This window comes from Odocoileus virginianus, chromosome 3 (genome assembly GCF_023699985.2).
Source record: "Odocoileus virginianus isolate 20LAN1187 ecotype Illinois chromosome 3, Ovbor_1.2, whole genome shotgun sequence".
Lineage (NCBI taxonomy): Eukaryota > Metazoa > Chordata > Mammalia > Artiodactyla > Cervidae > Odocoileus > Odocoileus virginianus.
In genome coordinates, this window is record NC_069676.1 from 64,744,978 (window position 1) to 64,767,174 (window position 22,197).

Sequence of the window (22,197 nt, forward strand, 5' to 3'; positions counted from 1 at the left end):
GTTATCACCTATTTTTTCAGCTAGAAGATGACATGAGACTCTTCATTCTTCTTCAAACTGCGTATATATGTCAAAGCTGTTTGTTTGTTTGTTTGTTTAGTTGAAAGAATGTTAGTTGGTAGGACCAAAATCCCAGTAAATAAAGCAAAGAATGATGTGATCTTATCAGATATGAATGTGTTAGTCGCTCAGTTGTGTCCAACTCTGCCACCCCATGGACTGTAGTTCACCAGGCTCCTCTGTCCATGGGATTCTCCAGGCAAGAATACTGGAGTGGGTTGCCATTCCCTTCTCCAGGGGATCTTCTCATCTTCCCAACCCAGGGATCGAACCTGGGTCTCTAGCACTGTAGGTGGATTCTTTACCGTCAGATATGAGTGAGGCTAAAAAGCTTCTCAAGAGTGAGATTTTACAGTCATTTCCTTCTGTCTCTATTTTTAATAATTAAATGTGGTTTTCATAAAGTGTGTGTGTAATGCAGGGTGCAGTATTTCAAGCTTTCCAAGGCTTTGGCTGCATGGGTGGCTATGGAAAAGCAATGGGTGTGGAAGTGAGGTAGCCCTGGGTCCCAGCATCAGCCCTGCTGCTTCCTTATCACTGTGCAGACGTGGTTGGACACTCCATCTCCCAAAAGTCTCAGCATCGTAGGATAGGGGTTATCAGACCTGCATCATAGGATGTTTGGAGGGGTAAAGCAGAAACTGGGTACAAAGAACCTGGTGCCGAGCCTAGGGAAGGACCCTTACAGACCATTTAATCCAACCTCTTCATTTTGTTTCCTTTAAACTGTTCTTAATTGCACATGATAAATAGTATAAATGAGCTTATGATGAAAAGCTTTATTGGCTCCACTGCACCTCCCCTCACCTGCATCTCCATCCCCAAGGCAACCTGCTTTAGTCATTTCTGTTTCTAGTTCTAGTTGTTATATCCATAATCTGTGGTGATACGAGGTTAACCTCTATTTCTTCATGAGCAACTTTAATAAACTGTGCTTATTGACTCCCTAACTGTAATGATGAAATTTTAGGTCATTTATTTCTGTTCCCTCTCTTCCTCTCAATATTTGGTTATGTCACAATTTTTAATTTATATTGTCCTATCTCATAATCAGAAATAGTATACTTACACTTCTTTCAGTAACGTTATTTAGTATCTTGACTCTTTCCATGAAAGATGAGGAAATCAACAGACCTCACTTCCTTCTAGACTTCTATCTCCTACTTCCTGTCGGCTGCCCTTTTACTTTTATATTGTCACAGCTGCATTTTCTGTAACATTTGTATTTTGCTCTTTATCTGTGATTTTCCCCTTAACTTTAGCCTAACAAAAGGAGTAAAAAACCAAAAGCAAATACTTTTTACATTATTAATCCGATGCAAGTATTGTTCTGTGCTGGACCAAGTGCCATGCTAAGATTTTATTTCCTTCCCTCTGATTCTAGGATCAAGACCCCAAAAGCTCCTTATTTTAAAATTCAAAAGTACTTTCAGAGTTTCTTCCAGTTTAATTTTTTGAAATAATAGATGCATAGTAATAATTTAGTAAATACATACAAGTAGGAAAAAACTGGGAGGAAGAGAAAGAGGAATAGAAAATAAACACCTGAAAATCCTGCCATGTGGAGCATTTCTTAGAAGTGTTCACACAGAGTAATCAGTAACATTGAAGAAAAAATTCTTCCCATAGTGATAAGGGAAAACATCTAGACCTGTTAAGGAAACCCAGGATAGGAGAGATTCTGTTCTAAGTCTAAATTCCCTTATGTGCCACAGACTTTCAACTTTTATTCCACATACTCATTAAGCATTTGCTATCTGCTAGTCACTGTGCTTATTCCTGGTAATAAAATATAGTCAAAAATAATCATTGTCCCTACCTTCATGAATGTTACATTCCAGTAGAGGGAGGTAGATATTAATCAAATAGTTACATATAGACATGTACAATACAGACTGAGTTCAAACGCTAGAAAGGAAAAGAGCTTGGTTCTTTGAGGACATATAACAAAGGAACCCTGTGGGCAGAGAGGTTTTGGAGGGATCCAAGAAGTCTCCCTGGAAGGAATGATGCTTAAATTGAGATCTGAAAGAAGACTGGGGATTACTAAGCAAAGGGCAGGGAGATAGGTTAGTGAGCATTCCAGAGAGAAGGTAGAAATTCAGTGATGAGTATGCAAATGGTGGATTCAAATAATAGAAAGCTGCTGTCACTGGTGCAGAAAGAGCTGGTGGGGAGAGGAGTTGGGAAGAAATCCACTCTGGGTGGCCTTCCTAGGCCAGGGGCCAGATGGTTTCCCAGTAGAGTGGAAAGCCAAGTGTGGTCCTTTGGAATAGAGACTGGACGGGAGTTGGTCAGTGTTAGCATCGGTGTCTACTGTGAAGCCTGTTCGGATCCCCGACACAGGCCTCGTGTGCTATGAACTGGACATTTTTATCAGCTGTGATGGCCTCAGCTCATGAACGCCAAACAAATACCTTCCAAACCTTGCAGAGTATGTAGCCACCTCATCATGCAAATGACCACATAGTTCATCCTTGGGAACCTTCCAGACAATGCTTTCCCACCTCTGTGAGGAAACCACACCCTTCTCTTTCCTCACCTTCATTAACAAATGGCATTACAAGGTAGAGGACACACAAGAAGCATGCTAACAGGAAGCACCCCCAGACAACCTCTGGTCCTGCAGACTACAAACCTGAGGGAGAGGCAGGGTGCAGAGAAGGGTAACTGGAACACTCCTGTCTCCCCTAAGGAAATTGAAATGGAAGCTCATCATGTGAAATTAAAGCAGCAGCATTTGTCTTGTTTTGAGGTCCCAGAGCCTTCTTCCCCTTTCTCTATCTCCTAAGGTGGTTCCTAAGGTCATTTTTTTTATTGACATTAACAAAACAGAAAATTGATAGTTCATGCAAGGGGTAACTTTTCTAGTAAGAAGGCATTTCAAGGAGCAAAGACATTTTTAGGAAGAAAATAAAGCAAGAAAGATAAAACTTAGCAAAGAGGGAAAAAAAAACATAGCAGGAGGGGTATGTATACCAACCCTCTGCTTGAAATACTTGAGTAATCTCTCATTGCACCTGAAATAAAATCCAGGCTTCATCCCATGCTATGAGACTTCACATGATCTGATCCTTCCCTACCATTAGGAACTCAGACTGTACTATGATTACTTGCATCTCTATGCTCTAGTTTATTTTCTGCCCCGGGACCTTTGCACCTCATATCTACATGGCTGGCTCCCTCTTTTTTCATCCTTTGCTTAGATAACTCCCCCCTCAAAAAGCTTTTCCCTAGCCTCCTCTCTGATGTAGTCCCTTCCCCACTTCCAGTCACTCTAGCCTATTACCCTATTGTGTCTTACCACTATCTGAAACTTTTTGGTTTGTTCACTTGTTTTTATCTCTCTCAATTACAGTGGAATTTACATGAGTGCAGAGATCTACTCTAACTTGTTTAGCATCATATCTGCAAAGCCTAGAGCAATGCCTGGTACTCAATAAATATTTGTTGGATAAATGTATGTAATAATATTCTCATATTTGGAAGATAGTCATGTGGATAAATAAATTCATTTATTCATCTAAGAAACATAACAAATATGCACTCATTTAATAATTATTGCGAGACTGTTATGTCCTGGGCACTGGAGATAAAAAGTAGAACTAGAGGCAGACAACATTCCTCCCTTTAATGAGCTCATAGTATTGTGGTCAGTGTGGAGAAATGTGGAGAGAATTCAAGACATAAGGACTTACTGGTCATGGGAGGTGAAGAAGAGCAAGAAAATGAGCCCCAGATCTTAGACTTGAGCAGATGAGGTTATTGTGCCATTCTAGGAGCAAAGGAACCTCAGATAAGAAAGGGAGGAGGCCAGCTTTAGAAATGTGACACTTTGGAAATATCTAGCAAGGAGGTAGATATCCAAATCTGGAGCTTGAAAGAGACACCTGGCTGGAAATAGAGTTGACAAATCAAAGGCAGCGCTTATAGACTTGGGAATAGGTGAGACAAACAGGGTAGAATAAAGTGAGGAGAAGAAAAGAGGGACCTTGGAGAAAACCAACATTTAAAGAATGGTTAGAAGTCAAACCTGCAAGAGAATCTAAAAAAGAGAAATTGAAATAATGGACACCGGCAGAACTCATTGTCATAGTACCTAACGCATCAGGAGGACTAAAAATTGTCCACTGCACTTGGTGACAGAACAGTAATCTCTGCCTGAGCCATGGCCATGCCATGGTACAGCAGGCCATGATATTTTTGTTTGCTGTGACAGGAAGTGAAGACTAGGAAATGGAGAGAGAGGTAAAAGGCTCCTATAAGCTGCTTGGCCCTGAAAGGAGGAAAAAAATGAAAGGGGGGCTGAAGATAAAGGCTAGAAAAACACATTCATTAATACTCTAAAGAGCAGAACAAGCATATTGAATGGAAACTGCTGGGAAGTTGCTTTGGTTTAAAACTCTTAACCATTAGAGTTTTAAAATGGATTGGGCTACCTCCAGAAGCACTGAGATCTTGATTATCAGAGGTATCAAAGAAGACCCTGAATGTTATGTTAAGATAGAGTAAGGTGTTCAATCAGTAATGTAGGCTTCCACTGTAAGAAACTGGAGGAAGAAAAACAAATCCAAAACAAGCAGAAGAATGGGCATAATAAAGATATGAACAGAAATCAGTAACATTAATGCAGAAAAACTATAGGGAAATATACATGAAACTAAAAGCTGTCCCTGTTTCATTTCTTATACTGGTAATTTGTGTCCTCTCTCTTTCTCTTTTTTTTTTTTTTTCTATCTGGCCTGGACAGAGGTTTAGCAATTTTATTATTTTTTTCCCCCAGTGAATCAGCCTGAATAATCAATAGCCAGATTTTCAGATTATATAATGAATCAAAGGATCTAAGCTTAGACAGCAAGGAAGACCAAATTGCTTAATTTTCTGGTTTGGGTTTTAATTAAGAAAGGAAGGAAACTTCCCCCTCTGGCTAAGAAACTGAGAATTACACCCAGATCAGGCAGATCCCTCTGAGAGTTCAATTGTCCTCCATCTGTTATCCTCACTTCAAAAACTGAAGGGAGTTTAGGAGTTTCTTTCTTGAGCAGCTAGCTGGCCTGCTAGATTTCCAGGATGGCCGTGTTCCACCCGTGCCTGGTAAAGAAAGCCAAAGGTACTCATGATTCTGATTTTCTCAGGTGCTTAGAATCCAAGAATATCAGAGTTGAAGGAAGGCTGGATTTTACCTAATTCAAATCCCCACAGTTTAAAGAAGAGAAACCAAGGCCCATGGAGGGTGGCTTGTCTAGGTGGCCTCCATACCCTCTTATCTGAAATCCAGTGATCATGAACTGGCCCTGGGACAGACAGTAAGCCCATTAGACCGTATCTTCCAGGCTCTTGGAGAAGGAAATGGCAACCCACTCCTGTATCCTTGCCTGGAAAAATCCCATGGACAGAGGAGCCTGGCAGGCTTACACTCCATGGGGTTGCAAAGAGTCAGACACAACTGAGCAAGTTCACTTCACTTTCCAGGCCTGCCTGCTCCTAATCGTCATAGTATATGTTTGCTTTTAAGCTTACTTTTATGCATAAAGAGTCCCCATGAGAACCTGTCTGTCTGGGCCCTAGTCCCTCTTCTCTCACCCACTGGAGTCAAGATGGAGAAAACCCACCAGACCCAGGCCTTCACACTGAGGCATCCTGCCCAATGGGATTGGCTTGAGCCCGTGCGCCTGAGCTCACCACCAACCAGCTGAACATAATCTGGGTCCATCATTCCTATCTGATCCCACTGCAACTTTGAATTCTTCACCAAATTCCTTGTAAGACTGTAATGAAAATGTACTACACCCTCAGTATGTCCAGGTCTATGCTAGGAGGCTATACTTTCTCTCAGTCCTACTCAATAAACAGGTATTGTTCTCATCCTCATTTTTCAGGTAAATAAATAGGCTCAGAGAGGTTAAGCAATGTGCTTAAGATCCCACAATTAGTTAAGTAGAGGAGTCAGGGTTTGAACTCAGGTCTAACTGACTCCAGTGTTCAAACCTTTAGTGAGAAAATTCTTCCTGATTTAAAATGAAAGTTCTCTCTCTGTTTGCAGTCTCAGGAGGAAGTCTGTGATTTGCTTCATGCTGCACCCTTCCAAAACATCTTGCCTAGAGTCTACATCAAAGGTAAGAAACCTCTGAAAGCAGCTAAATACTTGCATTACCATATGTAAAATAGATCGCCAGTGGGAATTTGCTGTGTGACTCAGGAAACTCAAACAGGGGTTCTGTAACAACCTAGAAGGATGGGGTGGGGAGCAAGAGGGAGAGAGTTTTAGGAGAGAGAGGACATATGTATACCTGTGGCTGATCCATGGTAATATTTGGCAGAAAACAAAATTCTCTAAAGCAATTATCCTTCAATTAAAAAATAAATTCATTTAAAAAAATAGCCATTTGAATTTGAACCGTATGCTCACTTAATCTCAGTAAACTCAAATCTGCAGTCAGAAAAGAATAAGGTTAAAGCCTTGGGCAGCTGTTAATGCTGGAATTGGAAATGATGCTCCAGGCCTGTTCCTTGGGTCTTCTAGAACATCCCTAGTATGTTGCTGTCTCGGTTAGTCTACATCCTTCAAGTGATGAGTAACTCACCACCCCATGAGGTAGATGATTCCACTGGACAAAGATAAAAGAACCTGTTTCCTTATAGTGAGTCCTGAACACCCTTGTCAGAACCACGGAAAACAGCTCTACATGCTCCTTCCAAGTGCTGGAGTTGCAAGTACATCCCCAAGTCCTCTGAGAGCTCTTTCTTTCCCATTTCCCCCGGTGTGCCCTGAATCTCATTCTCTGCCTACCATTCCTTTTGCAGAGGGTGAGCGTCTGGAGGTCCGGATGAAACGCCTGGAAGCCAAGTATGCCCCACTTCACCTGGTCCCTCTGATAGAGCGGCTGGGGACCCCTCAGGTACGATCCTCCTGTCATGGACTCATAGAACCTAAAGGAACTTTAGAGGGAAAGAGAGAGCATTTGGTCCAGCCTTCTCCTTACAGATGGGAAAACTGAGGCCCAGAGGGAGAAACAGAAAGTCTAACAGCACACAGCCTGGTAGTGGCAGGGGCAGGTCTGGAATGAGATTTGTTGACTCTCAGGCCTACACCCTCTATCATCTGTCCTGCCAAGAAAGAAGGAAGTCAGACAAGTATCTGTTACTCCCCGTTAAGTATGAAGAATTCTGCTCTTATCTCTCAAAATTAAAACCACCCACCCTGCAGGTCGACAGTTCACCTTTGGGTGCTGTGCTGGGCTGTACTTAGTCTCTTGGTTGTCTGACTCTGCAACCCCGTGGACTGTAGCCCACCTCTGTCCATGGGGATTCTCTAGGCAAGAATACTGGAATGGGTTGCCATGCCCTCCTCCAGGGATCTTCCCAACCCAGAGATTGAACCCAGGTCTCCCACGTTGCAGGTGGATTCTTTACCATCTGATTCACCAGGGAAGCCCTATCTTTGCTAAAGAAGAAAAAAAAAAATTACAGGAATACAAGATGTTTACCACAGCATTGTTTGTTAGAGCAAAAACTGGAAGCAACCTAAATATCAATAGTAGCATGTTGACTAAATAAAATGGGGTAAAATCATTTAAGCGATGAATACCTACCAAATCAAAATGAAAAGGGGAAGTCAGATCTAGATACATCAGTGTGGACAGATCATAAACACACGGTTAGGTGAATAAAGGAAGTTTCACAACAGGTCATGGAGTTTCATGCTATGTGGATTTTTTTTAAACACATACCAAAAAACCATATAAAGTGAAACTTTTCCTAGGACATGAAAGTGCCCAGTTCATAACGGTGGCAACTTGTGAAGAGAGATGAAAGAGACAGAGATGGATAGGGAGATCAAACACAGCTTTATCTGTAATGTTCTCTCATTTTCAAAGGTGAATGAGCTCAGGTGTTAATTCTGTATTTAAAACTCATTTTTATAAGCCTGTATCTATATATGGAGATGAGTGAAAGAAGAGGACCCCTGCCTTCAGAGAACTCACAGACCGTGCAGGTAGTTGGGAAAAAGACACTGGGAGAAAGGAAAGTACCAGGAAGCATATATTGTCTCTTTTCAAGTTGATTCAAGTTGAATCAGGCTTTTAAGGGCAGGGGGCAGGGGTATTCAGGAAGAAGAGAAAACGGGGCACTGTAGTGAGACATACCACGATGGCTTGTTTTGTTCAACAAAACCGACTATTTCAAAGGTTTAGGATTCAGATCCACTCTTGGACTTACATCCCTGAGGTCCTCTGTCCTGTCACAAAAGCTCATGAGTCAGAAAGCTTCATCCTCCTCAGAGAGCAAAAGGCAGTCTCTTCTCTCAAAATCCATGGCAAGTGTTGGAACCCAGGGCGGAGCCCCATCTGCCCAGGTGTCAAGCTCATGAGCTTGACAGAGCCAGACCCCCTGTGGGCCACCCACCTCCGACAAAAACAGTGACTAAACATTTAGTGGCATTTGGGTTCTTAGTCACTACCAAGAGAATTTAGATACCGTGAAATATGAACATTTTCTTTTTTGGCTTTCCGGAGCTGAACACAGAAGATCCTCTAAAGATTGCCTTTTAGGGAGAAATCCCCCAAGCCAGCGACATATGAATGTGTCTGCTTCAGGGTTGGTGTCATCCTGCAAGAATCTGGCCTCTCGCACCCAGGCTTTGGCATGTGTTTCCACTTAGAAGTATGTGAATTCCTTCCCTGTTCTGGTGAACACTATTTCCCTGGGACTGGTGGAAATCTCAATTTGTCAAGTGCTGATATTTAACAAACAAAAGCCTAGACATTCTGCCGGAGAGGAAATGCCAGTTGTATAAGTCTCCCAGCCCTTAAGGAATAGTCCAAAACTTAGTCCTCCTGTAGAAAAAAGAAAAAAATGTTAAATATTAACTTCCAAGCTTGCTAGGGTTCAGGGAACTCACAAAACTTCTAGGTCAGTGATAGGGAAATTCTACTACATATTTAATGTGGGAAGGGTTCAACTGTGCTACATTGCTTGTATTTGTTTCTAGGAAAAACTGAGGTGACCTGGTTTGTTACCCAGTGCTATCGTGAAAAGAATGTTCTGTCAGGGAGTTGAAGGACTCTTCTTCCCAGCTTTATCCCTGAACTGTTGTATAATCTAGTGCTAGAATTTAATATCTTTGATCTTTGTTTTCCCATCTGTAAAATGGGCAAATAGCTGAGCTGCCTTTCACAATCATTATGACAAACAAATAAGTAAAAACTTACAAAAAACAGAAAGGAAAGAGTGGGCATGGAATATTAATCTTCTCCAAAGTATCTTAAATGTAATCAAAGTACTCCATACAGAAATCTATTTCCACATGATTTCACAGATGCTTTCTGTATACCCTTAATTAACAGAAAAGAATGGCAGAGAGAGAGAAAAAAATCCCCCATTGAGTGGAACTGAAAGGAAACAGCTGAAGTTTATGTTAAACACACATATACACACATAGTATATATTAAAAACACAGCCACACATTGGTGGTATATGTGATAATAATCTATAATACACTTTTTCAGAGCAGAAAGAAAAATCATATCAAAAAAAACAAGGGCAAGAAAGAAAACTCAAAACATAAAAAATACAAAAGAAGCAACAAATACAAGAAACAAGCGTAAGAAAAAGCATTCTGCCTTACAGTAATCAATGAAATGTGAAAGAGTGGGGTATAGCTATTCATCTCCCAAGTTTGTTAAGAACTTTTCATGATAATGAAGTATCAGATTTGGCACAGAAAGATGCACAGCGGTTCAGCTTTTCTTGGGACTAGTTTGTTACTAGGTAGCAAAAGCCTTTTACAACTACTTGTATTCTTTGAATAGTTGTAGGATTTTAGCCTAAGAAAATAACCAGAGAGAAGCTCAAAAAGTGTATCTAAGTGTGTATGTGTATATATATATATATATATATATATATATATATATATATATATATATATAAGGAAAACAGGGCTTCCCAGGTGGCACAGTGGTAAAGAATCCCCCTGCCATTGCAGGAGACACAAAGACACAGGTTTGATCCCTGGGTCAGGAAGATCCCCTGGGGAAGGAAATAGCAACCCCTCCAATATTCTTGCCTGGAGAATTCCATGGACAGAGGAGCTTGGCAAGCTACAGTCCATGGGGTCGCGAAGAGTTGGACACAACAGCATGCATGCACATAAGAATATTTACTTATGATCTGTCTATAATGTTGAAAACTTGTGAACAATTTAAAATAACCAACAAGAGTAGGACTAGAAGGAAGCTCTAGAGGGAGGGGACATATGTATACCTATGGCTGATTCATGTTGATATATGGCAGAAACCAACACAATATTGCAAAGCAATTATCCTCCAATTAAAAATAAATTTAAATTAAAAAAAATTTTTAAGAGTAGGACTAAATAAATGAAGTATATCAATGGCTATTTTATTTAGCCATTAAAAAACCATGTCACTGAAGATATTGAAGGAACTGGTGTTTTATAGTACTAATATCTTGAGAAAAAGACAATATAGATAGTATGATGCAAATTTTGTTAAAATAGATACCTACATATAATCATATATATACACACAAATCATACATAAGTTATCTTAAGAAAGTTTGTCTCTTGGTGATGGGATTCATGGGAGGTTTTTTTTTTTTGTAATTTTTTTAATAACATTTTTACAGTTTTTTCTTTCTGCACTTTCACTTTTTTTTCCCCACTTTTTTACTTTTATAGATCATAGGAAGACCCGTAAAGGTAAACTCTTTTCCAAGAAAGGGACAAAGCCCCTGACCATTTCAGTCAAAGCCCTTTGATTGGCTGTAGTTCGGGGTCACCAGAGTTCAAAGCCTGTCTGCAGATTTATTGGGTTGGCCAAAAAAATCATTCGATTTTAAGTAAAAATAAAACACATTTTTCATTTTCACCAAGAACTGTTTTGAACGACATAGTCATTAACCAACAGAACTGTTTGGCCAACCCAATATAAGCCCTGTTGCTAATTCTTTAGATCCTCCCGCAATTGTCAGGCCCTGAGGACTGATTCAGATAAACTAAATGCACAGGAGATTATCTGGTAAACCAGAGCTCTCTATGTTGGCTTCTGAAGGAGAATATCCATGAGTCAAGAACAAGTGTGGGTTCTTTCCTTACAGAGCATCTCTGCTGTACCAGGCGCTCTCTTTCTAAAGTAGGAGCCCTGCCGGGGTCTAGGCTCCACCACAGAGCATTGCCTGGTGAGGGCAGAGTCAAGCGTGGGGACCAGGGCTTTTTAAAAGAGTTATTTCTGGAGAACTGTGGCAGCTCTCTGCTCTGGAGTATTCTTTCTCTGCCCCTGGAACTAAGATGAGTCACCGTGAGTCAGGGTTCCCTCTCCCTCCTGTTTGAAACACAGGTTGTCAAATTCTTCTTCCCCAGTTCACAGTTTTGTCTGAGACTTTTCAGTTTATAGCTGTCATGACAGCTACACTCCTGATGCACATTCCTAACAGGCTCCAGCATTGGTGTTTCCTGACTTATTTCCCTTCATGGATTAGTTTAATTGAGGCTGCCCTCTTTCTCTGGGCTAGAGGGTGGGAGCTCTACTGGGAGGAATCAGGCTGGCTCCCCCCATCCACCCTGAACTCTCTGGGGAGCTGATCCCAGGAGTGCCCTGGGGACCCCTCAGTCTCAGAAGCTGGCGCTTTTTAGCTTTGACCCTAGATCTGGAGATCTTATTTTGACCTTAGATGTTAGTATCTCTCATCTTTGCATTTGGTTTTAGGGTCTCTACTCCCAGATATTTTTTCCTCCTACAGATGGTAATGTGTTTTGATGTGCTAGTCTAGCCTGCTGATTATTAGAGATGCAGTAACTAGAAACCAGATGATCAGCCAGTTTAAATTCTTAATAGAGATTGTTGACAGTGGTGAGAGGACTTCTAACTGGAGGAAATAATTCTGTAAAATTAGTGGTAAATTTTTAAGAGTAGCATATGCTCATTGTAGCACATTCAACTGTACGGAGTATTTGTGGTAAAAAGTGAATACCCCACCTACTTCTCCAAGCCCATCTGTTCTCACAACTGATGGTAATCCTTCTAGAATGTTTTACACTTTCACACAACCCCCACACACAGAGTTCTGTGTGTCTGTCTGTGGGATTGTGTTATTGATGTCTTTTAATAGGATTCTAGTGTATGCACTTTTCTGCAACTTGCTCTGTTCACTTAACCATTTAATCTGCATATCTAGACTGCTGCTGCTGCTAAGTCGCTTCAGTCGTGTCTGACTCTGTGCAACCCCATAGGCGGCAGCCCACCAGGCTCCCCCGTCCCTGGGATTCTCCAGGCAAGAATACTGGAGTGGGTTGCCATTTCCTTCTCCAATGCATGAAAGTGAAGTCGCTCAGTTGAGTCCTACTCATAGCGACCCCATGGACTGCAGCCCACCAGCCTCCTCCGTCCAGGGGATTCTCCAGGCAAGAGTACTGGAGTGGGGTGCCATTGCCTTCTCCGAGACTACTGGGATTCAAATCCCAGCTTTTCCACTCACTGACTGCCTCTCTGAACCTCAGATTCTTCAATAAAATGGGGATAATAATGACATCTACTGCATGGGGTTTATGTGAAAAGTAAACCAAGTCAGTACTTAGCAAATGCATAGAACAGGGCCTGGTGTATTACACACACAGTGAGTGTTCACTAGTGGTAGCAATAGTTCAGTAGTAACAATAATACTAGCAGTTGTATCATCTAAGTCTTTTCGGAGGCTCCCTAGCATTCAGGTAGGTTGCTGTCGTTCAGCCGCTCAGTCATGTCTGACTCTTTGTTCAGTCAGTTCAGCCGCTCAGTCATGTCCGACTCTTTGTGACACCATGGACTGCAGCACTCCAGGCTTCCCTGACCATCACCAACTCCCAGAGCTTGTTCAAACTCATGTCCATCAAGTTGGTGATGCCATCCAACCATCTCATCCTCTGCCGTCCCCTTCTCCTCCTGCCTTCGATCTTTCCCAGCATCAGGGTCTCTCCCAAGGAGTCAATTTTTATCATCAGGTGGCCAAAGTATTGGAGTTCAGCTTCAGCATCAGTCCTTCCAATGAATATTCAGAATTGATTTCCTTTAGGATTGACGTTTGATCTCCTTGCAGTCCAAGGGACTCGCAAGAGTCTTCTCCAACACCACAGACCACCTTACCTGACTCTTCATAGATCTACTTGTATCACATAGGTAGATTTAAACATTTTAAAATTATTCCTCTATCGATGGCTCCTAGATTTTACTTACCCAAAGACTTCCCTGCAGTTGAACTAAGGTTTATAAACTACCTTGCCTGCTTTGGGCAAGACATTAGTTCTAGTGAACAAATTACAAATGCTGCCAGCTTCAGAGTTTGGGAATCTTGGGTGAGAGGTGGAAAATGGGGTCTGAGATGTGACGGGAAGGTCCATGTACTCTCCTGTTCCCAGCAAATCGCCATTGCTCGGGAGGGCGACCTGCTGACCAAGGAGCGACTATGCTGCGGGCTATCCATGTTCGAGGTCATCCTGACCCGCATCCGGAGCTACCTGCAGGATCCTGTCTGGCGGGGCCCACCACCCACCAATGGTGTCATGCATGTGGATGAGTGCGTGGAATTCCACCGGCTCTGGAGTGCCATGCAGTTCGTCTACTGCATCCCCGTGGGAACCAACGAGTTCACAGCTGAGTGAGTAGCCCTGGGAAGATGGGGTCACCCTGCAACCTGTTCATCCTCCTAAGAGCCATCGTACAGCCAGAGCTCAGTCAGAAAGGAGGGCAGGGGTGGGATGGTCCAACAGCAGTTCCCTGAACACATGCTTTATGTTGGTCAGAGTGCTAGGTGCTGAACGTAATCCAGTGCCAAGTGAAAGTAGAGACGGTTCCTGGTGTGGGGGATTCACAGAGCCTAGAGGAGATGAAAGTATAGACATAAGGTGGATTGAATGAGGCCACTTGGCAGCAAGGATAGGAAGGACAACAGATTCCCAAGAGGAGAAACAAGAGGATTCAGTTAAGTCTGACTTTGCGACCCCATGGACTGCAGCACGCCAGGCTTCCCTGTCCTTCACCAACTCCCGGAGGCTGCTCAAACTCATATCCATCAAGTTGGTGATGCCATCCAACCATCTCATCCTCTGTCGTCCCCTTCTCCTCCTGCCTTCAATCTTTCCCAGCATCAGGGTCTTTTCCAGTGAGTCAGTTCTTTGCATCAGGTGGAAAAAATATTGGACAAGAAGATTATTGGAATTTAATTCACAGACTACAACTGAGCTGGAACATTGCTTAGGATGCAGCTCTTAAAGGGGAAAAGGAGACCTCCCAGGAAAGGCTCCAGGTGATTGGAGGCAGAGATGGGGTGTGTGCACATCAAGGCCTTGGACCTCTAAGGTTCTGTCTTCCCGAGACAGGAAGGTGGGCTGATGGAAGGGGCAGGAGGGAGCCCAGGCAAGGGCTCGGCATCAAGACCTCACTGCACACTGCCATCTCCCCCAACAGAACCCCAGGGCTCATAGAACAGAGAAAGGCTCCAGCGGCAGCAGCTGGGCCCCACCTTCATGAGGCCTCTGCTCCTGAAAAACAGGGAGAGGGACCCAGTCCTGTCCTCAGAAAAGACAGAAGCAGAGCCCCATTTTCCCGTCACTTGCCCAGCTACAGAGCAAAAGCAGAGTGTGAAGAGAGCGGACCAGGACTGTCCCCCGGAGCCAGGAGCTCGGGAGGGAAGGCGCATGGGGCCACAGAGGTCCCCCTGGGGGAGTGGGATGGGAAGGCTGTTTTTCAGAGAGGCTGCACTTTCAGTGACAGCAGTGGGGAAGCTCAGAACCTTTGCAGTGAGATTCGGCTGCTGATGAAGAATGAGAGATTCAGCCGAGAGATGCCCCACGGCCTCCAAAATAGCCTGCATTACTATTGAGAGTTGTGGGTGTGAAGGCTTAGCTTTACCAGACCTGAGAGGACTGGCAACCCCCCACATCAGCAGCATCTGCTCACGGCCCACTATGCCCCCCGCCCATCCCTGCCTTCTCAGCCTACACTGGCCAGTTGGTCTGGTTCAAAATGGCCCTTCACCTCACAGGTTTCCTCTGATTCTTGTCCAGAGCCAAGACAGCATCTCTTCAGAATTATGATTGGTTGAATAAATCTCAAAGGCTGGTTGGATTTTTTTTTTCTTGCAAATTTGTCTTCTTCAAAGCTGATTTTTCTTATGTCAGTGGGGTGACAGACTGACACCTCTTTGTGGTTAGAAGGGCTTATATTATAACCTCAGTCCTGGGAACAAATGAATCCATACTCGCAACTTCCCTTGTACCCATTTTACAGATTAAGAGAATTGGCCCAGAGATGTCCAAGATGAGGGGTCCTCCCCCCACCTTCCCCACCTCTCACTCCAGCTGCTTCCTCTCCCACTCCCAGGCAGTGTTTTGGAGACGGCTTGAACTGGGCTGGCTGCTCCATCATTGTCCTGCTGGGCCAGCAGCGTCGCTTCGACCTGTTTGACTTCTGTTACCACCTGCTCAAAGTACAGAGGCAGGACGGGAAAGATGAAATCATTAAGAATGTGGTAAGCAGCTCGTGGCTGGGGCCTGGGAGAGGGGGCCAGGCCTGACAAGCAGGCTTTCATCTGCCAAGGAGGGTGAGCTCCTTGTGGAGGCCAACTCCCCACACCGCAGGTAGGTGCAGGGACACTCAGCAGCTGGCAACCTTCTCGTTGGAAGCCGTGAGTCACTCGCTTGTAAGCCGCCAGGATGAATCAGGTCACCCCGCAGGGCAGGGCCAGCCCCCAGAGCTGAGACACACCTTCCCTGTGCTAGTCAGAGTCTGCTCACGTGCTTTATCATCTGCACAGACACTGTTGTGCAGGCATGGGGATGGGATGAGCATTGTGGTGGGGTAATCAGGGCTGCTTGGGAGCATGAGGAAGGGCCAGCTAAACCAGGCTGAGGGGCTGGGGAGGGGCCTCAGAAGGCGCCCCATAGAGGCGATGCTTGGGCAAAGTCCTGAATGACCAGCGGCAAAGAGACAGGCAGGAAACAGGGTGCAGACTGGGGGAGGTGTTCTAGACAAAGGGGCCGGCTAGAGCAAAGGCACAGAGGTGTGGAGATGGATGGCTGGAACAAAGGGTGGGTCTCCAGGACCAGCCAAGAGGGAAAAAAGGCAGGCGCCACTTATAAAGGTGACAGTTTTCATTGAAGTAGAATATATGTAACCTAAAATTTTTCTATTTTAACTGTTTTTACGTGTTCAGTTCAATAGAGTTTAATCATTTTGAACTCTTTACTGCATTAAATACACTCACTTTGTGCAACCATCCCCCTATTTTCTTTTTTCTTGCTGTTATTTAATTGCAGGAGTTCTTTCTGGATATTAATCCCTGATCACATACATGATTTGAAAAGTTCTTTCATTCTTTGAGTCGCCTCTTCACTTCACTCTGTTGATAGTGTCCTTTGATGCATTTTTAATTTTGATGGATTCCAATTTATTATTTATTACACTCCATCTCCAGAACTTTTTGTCTTCCCCAAATGAAACTCTGTGCTTGGTTAACACTAATTGGTCATTCTCCCTCCCTCCAACCTCTGGTAACCCTTCACTTTCTCTATGAATTTGACTGCTCTAGGTACTTCATATAAGTGAAATTCTTGAACTCAGCATAATGTGTTCAAGGTGTACTGTGTTGTATTAATAGCATGTGTCAGAATCATCTTCCTTTAAATTGTATTCCATTGTATGTGTACATAGCATTTTGTTTATCCATTGGTCAGTTGATGGACACTTGAGTTGCTCTCACGTTTTGGCTGTTGTGAATAATGCTGCTGTGTCATGAGTGTCCAGATAACTGTTCCAGACCTTACTTTCATTGCTTTGTGGTATATACCTAACATTGGAATTGATGGATCATGTGGTAATTCTGTCGTTAATTTTTGAGGACCACCATACTGATTTCCACAGGGACAGCACCATTTTACTTTCCCACCAGCAATGCATAAGAGTCCTAGTTTCTTAATATCCTCTCAGCACTTGTTATTTTCTGTATATTTTTGGAACTAGCCACCTTAATGTGTATGAAGTGATATCTCATTGTGGTTTTGATTCATGTTTCCTTAATGATTAGTGATATTAGCATCTTTTTGTGTGCTTATTGGCTCTTTGTTTATCCTTCTTTGGAGAAATGTCTGCTCAAATATTTTGCTCACTTTTTAATTGGGCTGGTTGGTTTTTTGTTTGTTTGTTTGTTTGCTGTTATTTAATTGCACGAGTCCTTTCCATATTCTGGATATTAATCTCTAATCATATACAAGATTTGAAAATGTTCTCTTTCATTCTTTGAGTCACCTTTTCACTCTGTTAATAGTATCCTTTGATGCAAATGCTTTTTTAATTTTGATGAATTCCAATTTATTATTTATGCTTTGGTGCCATATTCCAATAAGTCTTTGCCAGACTCAGTGTTATAAAGCTTTTCGTCTGTTTTCTTCTCAAGGTTTTATAGTTTTTGCTCTTATGTTTAGGTCTTTAATCTATTTTGAGCTTATGTTTTGTGTATGGTGTAAATTAAGAATACAACTTCTTTCTTCTGTGTGCCAGTCTTCCAGCACCATTTGTTGAAAAGGCCATTCTTTCTCCATTGAATGTTGCAGGCACCCTTATCAGGAATCATTTGACCGTATGTGAAAGGCTTTATTTCTGGGTTGTCTAATCCATTGGCCCATATGTCTGTCTTCATGTTAGCACCACACTGTTTTAATTACTGCAGCTTTGTGGTAAGTGTTGAAACTCATGTAGAGGGTTTTATGGTCAAGTTCACATTTCATTGTCAAACTCTGGGCTCCCATAGGAGGCCTTTAAGCAAGGGAGTGGCATTACCATTGAAGCATCAGGACTCTGGAACCCAAACCTCAGCTATATTCTTCCCTTGCTCTCGATCTCCCTACCCCACTCCTCCCACTTCTAACCTACATGCCCCTGTCCTTCTCTAGCCCCTGAAGAAGATGGCAGACAGGATCAGGAAATACCAGATCTTGAACAATGAGGTTTTTGCCATCCTGAACAAGTACATGAAGTCTGTGGAGACAGACAGTTCCACCGTGGAGCATGTGCGCTGCTTCCAGCCACCCATCCACCAGTCTCTGGCCACCACCTGCTAGGCGGAAGGTCCTGCAAACCTCTAACTGGAGGAGAAGAAGCAGGAGAGAGAAAGCCACGGCCAGCCTGCAACAGGGTCCGACTGGACAATGTGTGAGATGGACCTGGAAGCACACAAGAACCTCCCCAAACACCTCTGCACCTCCCGAGGGCTGGGCCTCTGCATGCTCTCCCATGACATCTCCATGGTGGTTTTTCCATAGTGTAAATGAAAAGAAAAGAAGAAAAGAAACAGGGCAGTACTTGCTTTTTTCTCTTTTTCCCCTCAGCTGTGTTAAGAGCCCTAGTTTCACCCTTTCTCCATCTCATGGTCCCCACATCCGTGGTTGCTACCCAACACCTCCTCCCCTGATTGTGACCTCCTGCACAGTGCCCACATGCAACCCCAGGACTGAAGTCTTAGAGATGGAGAAAAGAGTGTGGCCATTCCCCAAGATGTCAGCCTGGCTTGATGGGCATGCTTCCACTTCCAAGCATCTTCACCTCCTCTGGCTCCCTTCCCCCACTTCCCACGGTGTCATCTTGTCCTGCTCCGGATGCCAGGGATTCAACAACCAAGTGTACTCCTGGACCAGGCACTGAGAGCCGTGGTGGATGGGAGACGAGGTTCCTGGTATCAGTACCGTAGCAGATGGTGTTGAGATGTTGCCTTTGGCCTTCCATGGACTCTTAAAACCACATTCTGACTCCCCTCTCAGGGCACTCCTAGGGAGAACTCAGAAATGCATTCACGGCTGGAATGAGTGAGTGGAATTGGGGTAGGAAGATGGTCAGGCCTGCTGTGTAGAAGCAGTATATATGAACACAGCCAGGAATTCTATAGTCCAAAACAGAAAGCTGTTAGAACACTTCATCAGGTGGATGGTGAGAGACTCCTTTATTCATTGAACAAATACTTAGCACCAAGTCACAGAGAGAGTGAACACTGGACTACTGGCCAGACATGCACTGCCCACAGCATTAGCCAGCAACCAAATTAGGGGCCACTTCTTGGCACAGAATCTCTCATCAAGAAAAACCCTAACAAGAAAGAAAGTATTAAAGGGTTATTTTAACAGAATCCAGAAACACTTTGGGGTCAAGGAGGTAAGGAGTGTAAATAATACTTATCAATGAGCTTTTAATACCAACCGACCCAGGGATCAAACCCACATCTCTTGCATCTCTTGTGTTGGCAGGCAGATTCTTTACCACTAGCACTACCTGGGAAGCCCCTTCAATACTAAAATACACCCAAAGAAGAACCCTGTTCTAATGAATCGGGATTTTCTTGTCCAAGAAGCTGAAAGATTCTGGAGACATTTGACCTTTGGCTTCTATTCTTTGATGTTCCTTAACTTAGATTCTGAGATACGGGTCATATCTCACAGGGACATTGTTTTTATTCAGTTGCTCAGTCATGTCCGACTATTTGCAACCCCATGGACTGCAGCACACTGGGCTTCCCTGTTCTTCATCATCTCCCAGAGTTTGCTCAAACTCATGTCCATTGAGTCAGCAATACCATCCAACCATGCCTACTTCTATTTCCCAGAATGAATCAAAATTCCTTGCAGAATCTCTTACTGAGCATGGGGAAGCTGTTTAGAAGGACAGAAGCCTTTGGGAAATGAATGTCTCCTTACAGAGCACGTTATCATCAAAGGGAATCTGTGAGTCTGAGCTTGTAAGAACATATAAAATGAGACAATTTGGTACTTCTTCCCTTGCCCAGGAAGGAAAAGAGAGAAAACAAACTGATAATGATCGCCTCACTCAGGGCAGATGAATGGAAATTGTTCCCATTAACCAGATGGCCCATTTAATCCCCAGGCAAGAGCAAAGAAGTGTCCATAGCAAGCGGTTTGTGTTACCCACTCATGCTTACCAGGGAGGACAGAGGTGGGGCTTGCCAAGTGTGGTCCAAAGGCCACCTCCATCAGGACTTCTGAGATTAGCACATTTGATGCAGATTCCTGGGCCTACCTCAAACCCACCAATCCTGCATCTCTGGGAGCAGAATTGAGAAATCTGCACTTGCCACAAGCTGGATTGTTCTGTTACACATCAGAGTCTGAGGACCACTGCCGTAGAGGCCCCCTCCACTGCTAACCTTGGGCTTTGAGCTCCCTCTGAGCCGTGAAAGAAAATAATTGTAGGGAAGGAAAGTGAGTCAGGGTACAAGTTGTCAGATCCTCCTGTTTGGAGCTGCTACTTCCCATTCTCATAGGAATAGTATTTCTCTCTCTCTCTCTCTTTTTTTTTTTCCTTCTTGAAGATTATACATGTGTCCCAGAGGCAAAAGTGAGGGGTTACACCACATAGGGGAACTACATGGTAAAACTCACCTTCAAAACCCACATAAAATTTCTAAACTCCAGAGTCTTCTGAGTCTTCAGTCCTGTCTGGGTACAGTAGCTGGCTCACTTTCTCAGCTACTTGACTGTCTATTAAGTCCTGGAGATCATTCTAAATCCTTGACTATTGCTTTGTGGAGATTTGGATCACCCTTTTGATGAGATTGCTATTTCAACAGCCTGCCCCTCCCATCCTATCATAGCCCTGACTTTGACCCTTTGGGTAGAATCCCATTGTCCTCAAGAGATTTTATCTCAGTAAATTGAGGTCTTCACCTTTAGGAGAGATGTTTCATTTCCCTGGCTCACCAGCAGCATTGATTTACAAATACAGAACGGGTTTAATATTCTTTCCCTCCAGGTGTTACTGCCCCTCTTTTAATTTTTTGTGTATCTAAGAACCAAGAAAAATAAAATCTTAGGTTTTAAAAGGTTAAAAAAAATTCTGTTTCAGAAACTGTCAAATGTACCATATTTGTATTAAGAGTTGTCGGGGATTTTTGTACAATGAATTTACATTTATTTATGGTGACTTATATTTACGCTTGTGATCAAATAATGATGTTAAATTCTTAAATCATATTTGCTATGCAGCTGAAGATGATATTTTGCTTTGTATTTTGGGGTACCTGTGTTGAGTTGATAAACATTTCCATCTCCATTAAAACTGCTTCCAAACTCGTGAAATGAGTGTCTTGTCTTGATTCTGGTTCATATTCTAGTCCTAGTTACTCTGTGGAAGACCACGGGAAAACTGGTTAACTAAGGAGACAACCTGAAAGAGAATGGAGGAACATAAAGAATATAAAGATGCTGCACCCTGAACTAATGGCTTGTTTTGCTTTCTTATTGGGAGAATTATATCTTTGTAAACACTCTGGGCTTGATATTGAAGATAGTTCCTGAGCCTAGGGCTTTCTTCGTCTGACAGTATAATTCTACAGCCTAGATTCCTAGTGCTGTTTTTTATTTGTTTGTGGTTTTTGTTTGTTTGGGGTTTGGGGTAGATTTCATTTTTTTAATTGGAGTGTGGTTGATTTACAATGTTGTGTTAGTTTCAGGTATATAGTAAAGTGATTCAGTTATATATATATATACTCTTATTCAGGATCTTTTCCATTATAGGTTATTTTAAGATACTGAATATAATTCCCTGTGCTATACACCTAGGCCTTTGTTATTTTTAAGCTTTATATATATATTAGTAGTAGTGTGTATCTGTTAATCCCAAACTCCTAATTTATCCCTCCCTACCTTTCCTCTTTGATAACCATAAGTTTGCTTTCTGTGTCTGTAAGTCTATTTCTGTTTTGTAAATAAGTTCACTTATATCATTTTTTAGATTTCACGTATAAGTGATATCATATGATGGTTTGTCTGACTTCACTTAGTATGATAATAACTTGGTCCATCTTGTTGCTGCATATTGCATTATTTTGTTCTTTTAATGGTTGAGTAATATTCCATTGTGGAATATTGTGTATATATACATATACACGCACACACACCTTTCATGTTAATGGACATTTACATTGCTTTCATGTCTTGCTGTTATAAGTAGTGCTGTTATGAACCTTGGGGTGCCTCTATCTTTTTGAGTGAGAATTTTTGTCTTTTCTGGATATATGCCCAGGAGTGGATTGGTGGATCATATGGTAAGCATTATTTTTAGTTTAAGTAAGCTGCATATTGTT

The 22,197-nt window shown here is 42.9% G+C and overlaps 1 protein-coding gene across 2 annotated transcripts in view; it reads left to right on the top strand.

Moving 5' to 3' along the window:
• The window catches only part of CYFIP2 (cytoplasmic FMR1 interacting protein 2), a 111,662-nt gene extending 90,472 nt beyond the window's left edge, over positions 1 to 21,190 (top strand). For both annotated transcript variants that reach the window (XM_020893445.2, XM_020893446.2), the window contains 5 exons: positions 6,104 to 6,176; positions 6,865 to 6,959; positions 13,472 to 13,710; positions 15,435 to 15,582; positions 18,002 to 21,190. In XM_020893445.2, the coding sequence (XP_020749104.1) occupies positions 6,104 to 6,176; positions 6,865 to 6,959; positions 13,472 to 13,710; positions 15,435 to 15,582; positions 18,002 to 18,169 (723 nt within the window). In that variant the 3' untranslated portion in view covers positions 18,170 to 21,190. The remainder of the gene's footprint in view (positions 1 to 6,103; positions 6,177 to 6,864; positions 6,960 to 13,471; positions 13,711 to 15,434; positions 15,583 to 18,001) is intronic.
• Positions 21,191 to 22,197: the final 1,007 nt, after the last annotated feature.